Source organism: Limulus polyphemus, unplaced genomic scaffold, assembly GCF_000517525.1.
Source record: "Limulus polyphemus unplaced genomic scaffold, Limulus_polyphemus-2.1.2 Scaffold420, whole genome shotgun sequence".
NCBI lineage: Eukaryota > Metazoa > Arthropoda > Merostomata > Xiphosura > Limulidae > Limulus > Limulus polyphemus.
This window is the reverse complement of record NW_013666030.1, coordinates 406,202-418,628: the sequence shown is the minus strand read 5'-3', so window position 1 is coordinate 418,628 and position 12,427 is coordinate 406,202. Positions and strand designations below refer to the sequence as shown.

Sequence of the window (12,427 nt, the reverse complement as noted above, 5' to 3'; positions counted from 1 at the left end):
ATATATATATATATATATATATGAAAAGCTTAGATGCAAAATGTAGAATAGATCATGTTTTAACCTCATAACTATATTTACTGGCTTGTACTTTGCATATCATGGTTTGTATGTATTCAATTATTATAAATGTTCTTTGAATTGCTGATGTCCAAAATAATGTCCAGTGACTGCTCTACTGTCAATAAAAATATTTGTGATAATGTTGATAGTTAATGATTTCTATAAGAAAGTAACCAAAACCTCCAAATATATATATATATCTTGTTCACTTGATATGCCTCACTTCATTTAATGATACACAAATGTTTTTTCTACAGAGTATAAATTAGAGATGTAACAATGCAATACATATCATGACCTGTAGGTTACGAATGATACATATCAGTTGATTTGTGTATGTCAACCTCCTGCAGGTCAATCAGTTTATTATGTTTGATGAATTGCAAATACATTGAGTAACATACCAATTATGTTAGTTTCTAACAAACAAAAAAAATTTGGGATTGACATTTTAGTATAAAGCCTTTCACAGCTGGGATGCCACCAGGGGACATGCTTCAATGGCCATTATTCTGATGGGGCCAAGTCTATCGGTACACAAGAAGCAAGCAATTGCGACAAGGGATCGAGCATACTGACAGTTTTGGTAAACAGGTATCATGGGAAATATGATAGTGATCACCAGCACATGAAATGGCAAAAAGAAAAGTCTTGGTATGCATAAAGTGGGACAAAGAAAAAATGATAGTGTACATTTAAATATACATTTCTGGTGTTGGTATGCAGTACTAGCCCATTTCAAGCACTATTGTTCCCAAATACATGTATCGTGGAGCAAAATATTGTGACATATTTATATTAAAGGAAATCATTACAGCACTAATATAAATTCATATAAAACAATGTACAAACTACAAAACATCAGAGGAATTAGCAACAAAATACCACACCCATAAAATGTATCATTTAACAAAACAAAGAACTCCATGAAATATATAGTGCATAGCAAGTACATTATTCTGTTTTGTGGTTAAGCACAAAGCTACACAATGGGATATCTGTACTATGCCTGCCAGAAACTGAATTTTGAGCATTATTTGTCCTCAGACTAAGTAGTGAGCAGTACATTATTAATCAATATTAACCAATGTCTTTACCAAATAACTAAGGTTGAAAGTCACCGGAAAGTTTCATGTGATGCTATACCTTTTAATTGAAAATATAAATTGTACATATACTAAATTAAAAAAAAACAGAACCGCTAATAAATTATTTAACACAAGAAATCATTTTTTCAGTCAAAAAATTTTAAATAATCATTCCAAAATTTTGAAATATTAATAAAAATATAAAATTGTGATAAAATTATTATGATTTTGCTAATAAAATATTTGTAAGGTTAAAAATGTCAAAAAACATTACATAGAAGCCTCACTTTTGATATTCTGGTTCTTAGGTAATCCAACATGCATGTTATTTACTTATCACTTTAAAACAACAAAACAGACCCATACCCACTCACCTCAGTTTCCTCTTCATTATTCCAACACATGAGCATTACTTCATCTTCTTTCCTTAAACTATTTAGTTTGTTCAAGTTACAGGACTTTTTCTTTACAGTGTTCACACCTTAAAATTAAGAAATTGATATATTACTGTGATTGTTGCAGCACTTTCATACATTTTCACCTTTACATATTCCCTTGTTTGACCAAACAAATAATTTTGTTGAATTATCTCCCAGCACATTCAACTATCACACTCAAACTAATAAAGAATAATATATTGGTGGTCATCAATCCATAAGTCACATAAAAATACCAGTGCAAAAATTCATTTAAAACATACATAAAGAACTTTCAGTTAACCAAACATTATTTTTTCCTGTACAGATAAATAAGTCAAAAGTTATTAATTTTTTCTTTTAGAATCAGGTGTACCAAGAAAAAAATGATAAAAGGTATGCAAACAATATGAAGTTATATATACTATGTTGCACCTTCTTATAAACTTTTATTTTGTGATTCATCATGAAAATTCTGGTAAACTTAAAATCTGTTAAAATTTTCAAGACTAAACAGCATTGACAAAGAAAGGCAGCCAAACACATACCTTTGTCAAATGACTTGATATTAATTAACTCAACTATAGTTATCCCTAGTATAAAAAAATCATGCCCAATGTATCTTTAAACTTTTAATCTACCACCTTCAAATTCCAGGGACAACAGGCATAATGTATACACTTGTTTGTAAAGAAAGAAATTCTGTTACTTATATTTATTTCAGATGTAACATGACAAAAAATTTACTCTTAAGTTTAAGCCTTTTCAAATGTATGTTTCACTTTAATTTTAAAGCTTGTGAAAGTTTTAAATATTTTATAAATTTTTATTTTTTAATGTATGAAATTTAGTATCTTAAATTTTATTCAAATTTTTAGATGAAATCCTCATACTTAAATTTTAAAAATTAAGTGATATATACAATTTAAAAATATTACAAGTTTTGATAGAAATTTTGCTATGTTACACTGCCATTGAAAACAGAAATTCCCACAAAAGTGCAATACTCGTTTGTATATTTTACACTTAACTTTCCTTGTTTTTCCGGCCTTAATGTGATAAAATTAAATTTAAAGAGACACTGGTCGTAATTTTTATGCTACTGCCTACAGTTAAACCTATATTTATAAAATAACCTATAATGGCTATATGAAATTTACAGTATACAATTACAAAACGACGCAAATATTTCACATTTTTACACCAACTTTACGGAGCTTAATTTACGTATTATTAATTTACTTCATTAAGTAAAACTGCCCAAATTAATTAGATATACTGTATTATAAATATAATTTTTATGGTAATTTTTAGTATAAAGTAGTGTACTACTAGTACTAAGTACTATTAGCATTACTAGTAATTGTAAAAACAAAAAACTCGCTATACTTATATAAACTATATGTGAACATACATATGTCTAGCTTTCAATTTACCTTTAAAATATCCTGTTTCACACCCGATTAACATATCAAATCGTTCACATTCTTCAGTCATCATCAAATAAATTCAAATTTTTGCCTCTCCACAGTATTGTTACCGCTACACCTAACTTTACATCCAACGTGAACGACATGCATGTAACTTTGAATATAGTTTATCAGGGGGCGCTTTAAATGTTTTATTATATTAAACACCCAATTAATTTCAACTGAATTAGCGAACAATGTAGGTTATCCTAATGAAATATTGAGTTAATAAAGATACATTCGGGAAATATAAGTCATTATTTTATTTATATTGATAGAAATTTATCTTAAACTTCTTTTTTCTCGTTGCGTACCTAATTATTTTATAGCTACTTATTAAAATGAAACTTTTTAAAAGCTGTAATGTTTGACTTTTTTGCTTTCTTAATTACAGCTGTGTGTTTTGAGAATAAAATTGTATTTTAAAGTAACAGGTTCGGATCACTGATCTCTATAGTGAATAGAAATTGATGGTTCAGATATGTGAAATCGAATTTGAACTATACTACATATTAAGATATCTTTAATAATCTAGAAATAGCACAAAATTCAAATACGTGTGTTTTTGTTTCTATGTGGTTTATAGGCATAGAATATGAAAATTCTACCAACATGTTTTTCTGTTGTTATTTAATTTATTTTGTAAAGCACATGCAATATCCAATTTATTTGTCTTTAGATGTGTAGCTGCTTGAGATCCCAGCTTGTCTTATTTTTTAAATTGGCCGTTAGACAATTTTGCTGACTGTGTGCGAAAATGTTTAAAAGTAAGAAAAGGAAACTTAAAAAAAAACTTTCTTCGTGTAGCTCAAGCCTCTCCGAAACACAATATTGACAGTTTTTGTTACATCTAAAACAAGTATTATTAAATGAAGATCCTGTTGTCGGTATGTGTCACATTCACAGACTGTTTTGCGACCAAACTTAATATATTAAAGCGATAAAAAATGCTTTGAACCTAAAACCACTAATGTCTTATATAATGTAAATCTTATATTTATTTTCAAAGACAATACTCTTGGTGTGTTCAAATTAATCAATAAGTATTGTTTGTTTTTTGTTTTTAAGCACAAAGCTACACAGTAGGATATACGTGCTGATGTCACTAGGGGTATCTAAACCCGGTTTTTAGCGTTATAAGCCTTCATTGTGCAATTTGGGCGGCTTAACAAATAACTAAAGGAGGAAAAAATTAGACAAAAAATGCGACATTACATCATTATTGCTATTATTGCTACGACTACATGTTTTATTATTTGAGGGTCTAAGAGCAGCTGTTGAATTCCAATTCAACCAGCCTTGTAAGTAAGATGAGTAATATAACACATAAGATTTGAAAATCTGGAATGATGCTAAACTTTATTACGCCTACTATAGTCTGTTTGTGTTGTTTTCTATTCAGTTTATTTAATCAAACGCAAAAAAAAATGTTAATACATAGTTTTAATATCATAACAAATATTTATTATAAGATAATAACATATATATATGTATATTATCATTATTGTAAATTTAAAAAAAAAAAGTTCACATATCGATGTTTATTTACAACAATTCAAAAAGCTTTCGTTATCAAAGATGTGACTGAATGCTAAACAGGTGCTCATGATTATTTAACTATTTTATTTAACATACACACAAAAAGAAAGTGGTTTAATGAAATATAACACTTTACTTTTTATCTGTGAAATACGAATTAACTTGGAAAATGCTCTGCATGTGATATCACAGTTCTTCCCTAAATGTATGTAGGAAGTGCCTTACAAAAAGGCTTTTATAATTTTTTCCTCTTGAAGTAACATTATCAAACCAATTTCTAATGCTATAAAATGACGAAAAACATCATTTCATTGAAATTTTGATAAATTTTATTAGTTTTAAAATAGTTTACATATGATTTCTACTTAAATAGAATCACCATTAAAAGTCATCGGCCACGCCTTTAAGGATTTTTCATTTAACCCATTTAGCTAAATATGCGCATAAACAAAAGTATTGAGAAATAAATGATACTGTTGCATATATATACAAGATTTGAAACCTACGTAGAATTCGTGTTACTCTTATTATTCTGAATTATTCAGCAAACAACCTGTTTTCAATACTAAAAATAAATGGCAAGTGCAATTATCAACTTATCATTCGTTTCACTACTTATAATTGAGTTATACCGGCTTTGAGGAATTTCACTCCTTATCAATAACCCATTAAATGGTAGTGTTCTTGCCCACTCTCCAGTGGCACAACAGTATGTCTGCGGACTTACAACGCTAAAAACCGGGTTTCGATACCCGTGGTGGGCAGAGCACAGATAGCCCATCGTGTAGCTTTGTACATAACTTTAAACAAGCTACTTAATTATAGTATTTTGGCAATTGTGTATAAAGTTAAAATCATAAATAATATTCACCGTTAAACTGGTATATAATTAAAAACATTTTATTTAGGCCTATCTATGACCTTCAAAAATTTGACGACTCCACATGTTTCGACAGTTTAACGTTGAATATTATTTATGATTTTAAACAAGCTACTGTTCTTATGATTTGGAAGTGCAAGAGTTATTCGACAGAGGGCGGCAAAAACATAAAGTTGAATTCATTTTTCTGGTTACTGCACGTCAAAATATTTCAAATTTTTTAGACATTCTGGTATTGTTAATCACCAGAAAATCTATTATTACCCTGTACTTTGTAAAAACAAGCAAAGAACGTTATGAAGCCAGCTTAGTAAAACAAAGGTTTTACAAATTGGAAAAAATAAAATAAAAACTCATTAAAATGTGTTTTTATTGTTTGTTTGAAATTAAGTACAAAGCTACACAATGCCCTGCCTACCACAGGTATCGAAACCGGATTCTAGTGTTGTAAGTCCGCAGACATACCGCTGTGTCACTGGGGAGGATAGGTGTTTTTAATGACATTTTAAGAAATAAAACTTTTATTTTGACCTTTTGGTAAGATTAAAACAAGTTTCAATATATTTCTTCGCATATTTCGATAGTGACTGTTGGTTTTTTGTTCTGTTGTCGTAAAAACGCGCACCGCATATTGGAGCCGTTGCCTATAAAATTGAGAGCTAGAATTTTCTTATTCTGTCAGATAAAAGTAAGAGAAGCTCAAGAGATGGCGGTGGAAGCCTTTGACTAACTACCTTCCCTTAAGTCTCAGCTTAACTTAGGGACGGCTCTTTGTAGATAGCTCTCTGTGTAGCTTGGAAGAAAGATTTCCTAAACAAAATCAAACTATGATAACAACAAAAAAGAATCTGAACTTTTTTTTATTGACAATCTCAATATTCAGTCATTATCGAGTCCCACAATGAGTCAGCGGGAAGTATACGGACTTTCAACGCTGAAATCCAGGGCTCGATTTACTGTGATAGACGGAGCACACACACAAAACAACAACAACACCAAAAAAAAAACAACAAAAAAACCACAAGTAAAATAAAATAAATTAGTATATCTAAATCTCTAGAAGAATTATTTGTCATCCGACGATAGCTCAGTTGGTAGAGCGGTGGACTGTAGTAAGAAATCTGTAATCCATAGGTCGGTGGTTCAAATCCGCCTCGTCGGAATGTTATTAGTGAATTATTTTTTTCTTTCTTCTTTAACTTACTCTTTCTTCAATTACGTATTAAAACCTACTGCATTAATTTTCATTGATAAGCGAACATGAGCTTAATTTCGTTAATTTTCCCATTCTACGAAGCAGTGAGTATATAACTTATTTATTGTTCTCTGTAATTCTAGACAGAGATTATTTCATGTTATTAGATAAGAAATCAATTTTTCAGGATCTTATGTGAAAAAAGTACCAATATTGTACGTTGTGAAGAATAGGGGTGAAATATGTTATTGTTGTCTGTTAATCTAGGTGATTATTAAATATCGCTTAAAGAGATTTAAAAAAAGAGAGAAAAAAATGCCATTTACTTAAGAGAGAGAGTGAGGTAAAATGTCCGTTACTTAAAAAAGTTGTGGCCTGCTAGTTAGTATGCTTGGAATGTGAATATAAGGGTTCATTTATAGTTTATTAAGGATATTCATTATCCTAAATATTTCAACATATCTAATGGTTTTGAACGAGACTAACCAATTATAAGTTCTACCTGTTGGGCATTATAGACGTACTTAATAGTCTTCTTCTGATTATAGTTTAATTTCAAATGGGACGGTACATGTTTCTCTAGTCTGTTTTTTTGCTACTGCAGGCCGGTATTTACATAGAGTTTTTCTTATTTGATTAAAAAATTGTTTTTTGTTAGCTACCATTAATCAACGGAAGCACACATCAGCATATATTTGCAGCAGCGCATGTAATTTGCAAATAACAAGCTAAAACAACAAAAGCTATGTAAAAAGCCTGTGTAACTCGAACAATATGAATTGTTTAGATGTACCCCCGAGCGTCTTCGGCAAGTTTACGGAATTACAACGCTAAAATCCATGATTCGATTCCCCGCGGTGGACAGAAAGCATATAATTTATCGTGTAGCATCGCGGTAAAACAAACCAAATTGCTTAGACACGATAAAGTACAGTAAAATTTAAAAGTCTTTGTTGCTTTTAATGAATAAATTAATTTCTGTTAAAAGTCTGTTTTGCACACTAAAAGTTACATGACCGTGTATTGCTCTACATTTTTATATTATAATAATTTACATAATACGATTTGCAGAACTGAATCCGTTGAAATAAATATAACTTTGTATATGTGGAAGATCGCACAATTTATTACAAAACCCTTTACGAATATTATGTTACAATTACTGAAAATCTGTATGCATGATTAAAATAAGTATTATTTTATTATGCCAACACCGATTTTAACTACAGTCCGAATATACCTAAAGGCAAGGGTTAAACTGGGGCGAACGGTCCGGAACGGCATTTCGTTTCTTGAAGATTAATGCCATCAGCGTTCCTGGTCTTCTGTTTGGAATGTCAAAGTAGATTACAAACAAAGGTGTTCTAAAGCACTTTGGTAATGCTAGCACCCATTATTATTTACAGAGGTCCCATTAAATATACCGAAAAAGATCCTCCATTATCACCAATTACTTCTACAACTATAAAGGAAAGGTCCATACGGCCCGCACCCCAACAACAGCAAAAAATAAATAAAACGAAGAAGAAGAAATAAAGAGCTGATAGGACACTTGCCGTGGTAACTGAGCACATGTTCCAAGTTTGGTTGCTAGCTTGTGAGTGAAGGTATGAACATATATACAAAAATGGCGTCCCCAGCATCCCGAGGGATGCCAGGCATAGAAATTTCAATACAAGATTCGAGTTCAGTAACTCTGCAGACATACTCCTAGACCTTAGTCATGATTGGATGGCCTTCGGGTAGGTCTTAGCCCTGCTCATAGTGTATACGCCATATAGATAAGGAATCCCCCTCAGGGCCACCCTGTCAAGTTTGGTTCTGCTAGCTTCAAGACAGTTGGAAGAGTTCGCGGACAAAGAAAATCAAAGATACGACTTGAATAATATAGGATTACCAAACAATGCGCCTACTGAATATCTAAATAAATATCTACTGTTTCCTGTGAATTTTATAATTTTCACGTAAATGCATTTATAAATACAACACTTCTTGTTGGACTGTGCAAAAATTTTAGAAAGCTATTACGCTACATAGTTAATGTCAAGAAATTTAGCAGTTAAAATATTCATGAAAGTATATATATTGAAAAAAAATGTTTTAAAATTTAACTGGCTGTGTTGTCGCATAAATGTCACCATTCATTACATACCACTATTACTTGGGAAGTTTTTTCTAATATTTGTTTAATTCAAGTTTACCATTTTATTTACTTCTTTATTACCATTTACGAATTATAGAACCCTATAAGTGCTTGCTCTATATTGTTTTGCTATCTCGGTAAAATTTTCAGAAGTGGTTCAAGGTAAAAAAATGTAAGTTGAAGGAAATGTTAATTCCGGACAATGCGATCCGAAACTTTTTTTCTTATTTTGTTGGTAGTTAAACACAAAGCTACACAATGAGCTATCTATGATCTTCCAACCATAGGTATCGAAACCCGGTTTCTAGCGTTGTAAGTCCGCAATCATATCGCTGTGCCACTGGTGGAGGGGGGGGGCGATCCAAATCTAAAAACTGGTAATTATAACTCGAAATCTGATTATAATCCTACAATCAGAATTGAAATTACTAGCAGTAAACCTCAAGAATTGTGTAAAACTAGAATTCGATCACATCGGAACGAGTGGAAGCACGAAGACTGGGTCGAGAAAGACTAGAGGGAAGGCAGCTAGTCATCACTACCACCGCCAAATATTGGACTACTCTTTTTACTAATGAATAGTGGGATTGACTGTAACGTTTAACGCCCCCACGCCAGATTGCTTGTCGAGCGCCCTAACCACCTGGCCATGCCAAGCCAACAATTAGCAGAAAATTGGGTCGCATGAGTAATGGTTACATCATCTGAAGTATTGACCATGAACGGGTATTTAAGAAGAGTATTTAGAGACAGAAATCTTATCACAAGATGCCATATGAACGATGAGAATGAGAAAGAGATCTGAATTAAACCTGATCCTCCCAGGTCGCGCAAAACGACCAAAATAGAAAAGACGAACGATTGGAAAGTTTCCTGTGGTCCTTAGACAGCTTTCATGTTCAGAAGTATATGGGTAACTTGCTGCTTCGTAATTAACTTTTACAAATAATGTGTTCGTTATTGTGTTTGTTTGTTTGAAGTTAAACACAAAGCTACACAATGGGCTATCTGTGCTCTGCCCACCACGGGTATCGAAACCCGGTTGCTAGCATTGTAAGTCCACAGACATACCGCTGTGCCACTAACTAAGGTTAATTAAACACAACTAGGAACAGTAAAATGATTAACCCTGTCCAGAGTTTTTCGAGAAAAATCTTGTAATGTATCAAATACGTAAACCTCAATGATAGCTGAGCAAAATATGTACATTCGACCCCCGCGTTACGGAAAGGATGTGATTTTGAAAAAACTTCTGTAGCGCGAAATTCCGTAACTCTAACCTTATTTTCCCATTGCCTCCCATGTTAGTAGTATAGATGAGTTCTTATAAAAAATATTTATCCACAAAAGTAATAAAAACACATATGAATGTAAGAAGACATTTTAAAACACATTAAATGTAACTGCCTTAGTTTAATAGTTTTACTCACCAATAATAATAGTAGATACACAAAAATAATTAATTTTACAGAGGGAGGGAGGGAGAGGGAGACTCAGAACTGGTACTGACGTCTGCTTCACCCTGTAAATCATCATCTTGATGTGGTGTAGGCTCATCTCTTTTGACGAAGAATGTATCGAGAGTTGTTTGCTGTTTCTGCTGCATCTTCTCCTTTTAGCAGTGCATGACATCATCTAGTGATCTTGTAACTTTTAGACTGCATTCACAGCTGGGATCATTAGCACTAAAGATTTGCACCACTTCTGCTACGAGGGCAAAGGATTGGGATAAGTGGTTGATGTCAGATTTTAAAAATAATATATATATATATATATACAAGTTCTTCTTTTTGCCAATTGTCGAAATAAATGGCTTTTACTTCTATTTCTTAATAGTATAAATATATACTATTCTTACGTCTCCGTTCGTTAGTTAATTTTCCGTATAATTTCTTTCCGATGAAACTTTAACGATACAAGTCCTTTCTTAAATAAAACTGGTTTATTCTTTCTGAATACAACTTTGCAATATACTTAATTTCCACAGTCACGCTATAACAAACGCTATAATTCACAACGAACGACTCAACTGTCCATATCTATCTCTGTCTGCTATTCAATTACACATTGTTGCCGTCACTTCTTGGCGGCTTATATATATACAAGAATACCACATATCTAGTAACCTCTCAAGGCTTCAGGAAGGGACATGAACGTTCTAGAAGTTCATGACGTGTTACTAGCGTCACGTGACTTCCGCTGTAGTAACACTATGTTGTAGTTGGGCTTAATCTTCTTCTACAGTAGGTGTCTGTGAGTTGTTAATGAGAAATTCAACGATGAAAAACAAGCACACACTTTACTTGTTTTCAAATAATATACATATATATATATTAATGATAATACACTGCAGAGTCTTGAAAACCAATGCAAAGAACAACTGTATGACGGTCGTAACAAAAGCCTGATATGAAACAAAGCGCGACACCTATGTGACTGACGCTTGGAAATGTGCTCTGCATTTCTATAAAAAAAAATATTAAAAAATACGATTTTTGGCCAAATTGGTGGTTTTGTTTTGCATTTTTCTATATTTACCCTAAAATTCCGTAAGGGCGAATTTACGGTCCGTACCCCGAATTTATTGGTCACGCTTTATAATTTCCGTATGGGCGAAATTCCAAAACCCGAACGCCCGTAATGCGAAGGCAGACTGTATAAGGGTTTGACTAGGACTTTAGGTTTATGTTGATATTCCAAATGGTTTGATTACCATGCAAAGAAATACTCATTTATATCATCTTTAGTAAACATCATTCATTGGTTTAAGTTTATACATGACAAGTGTTACATTTAAATGTGTGTTCTTTTAAATTAACACATCGTTAAGACTTTGTTCGATCTTAAACATTACGATTTGGAATTTTAGTTAACATTAAATACATAAGTGCATTATTATCAGATATTAGTAGCGAGTGAAAAATATAATATTCTGTTATTGTTCACCGCTCATCTGAGCGCAAAAAAAACCTCTTAGAAGTTTCTGATAGATATTTAAAATCACAGTTAATTAATTCACGCATTCCTGTAGCTTGTTTTTTTTTCTTTTCTTTTTTTTTTTAATTTCTTTGTACCAAATATAAATAGTAAATTATTTTATTATTCCAAAGAAAACTGGAAAACTAAAGAGGGATATATTCTACAAGAATAATACCGCACAGTCCTACATTGCGTACAAGCTAGGATACATGTAGTATTCTCGGCACACATCCAAAGCTAGCTGACCAGTTATTGTGAAATAGCCTGAGGACATTTCAAAGGATTAACAAACAGTAGACTCAAAAACTTTAACAATTATTACCTACCCTTACAACGTGTTTTGTCAAATGTTGTCGCCTTGCTTCTTCTCATCAACGTAGTCACTGACCTTGGTCTTCTCTCTGCCTCCCGAATTTCTAGACATTTCTCAAGTCATCATATCTGCCTAATTATTAGTTATGACTATCTCCGAAACTTCATTAACACAAGGAACTCAGCAAGAATGTTTTCGCGAAGGAGGATATTAATATCCCTGAACACCACAGTTTAGGAAAGTTTTCTTTCCTTTAAAAACTAAATCCTTGCCACGGTTTTTTGTTTGTTTTTTATTAACCACCAGGTTTGATATGAACCCTACATAATTAGTCAGGTGTTG

General features: G+C 32.1%; 1 protein-coding gene and 1 non-coding gene across 2 annotated transcripts in view; one reads left to right on the top strand and one right to left on the bottom strand.

The window, feature by feature from the left end:
• LOC106458146 (WD repeat-containing protein 74-like) overlaps window positions 1–3,155 on the bottom strand; it is a 43,285-nt gene extending 40,130 nt beyond the window's left edge. The window contains exons 1-2 of the mRNA XM_013917607.2: window positions 3,004–3,155; window positions 1,526–1,632 (exon numbers count right to left, since the gene is read on the bottom strand). Of these exons, the coding sequence (XP_013773061.1) occupies window positions 1,526–1,632; window positions 3,004–3,067 (171 nt within the window). The 5' untranslated portion in view covers window positions 3,068–3,155. The remainder of the gene's footprint in view (window positions 1–1,525; window positions 1,633–3,003) is intronic.
• A 3,376-nt stretch (window positions 3,156–6,531) lies between these two features.
• Window positions 6,532–6,617, top strand: Trnay-gua. Its single transcript is given in 2 exon segments — window positions 6,532–6,568; window positions 6,582–6,617. It is a non-coding gene; the product is annotated as a tRNA-Tyr (tRNA).
• The last annotated feature ends 5,810 nt before the right edge of the window (window positions 6,618–12,427 follow it).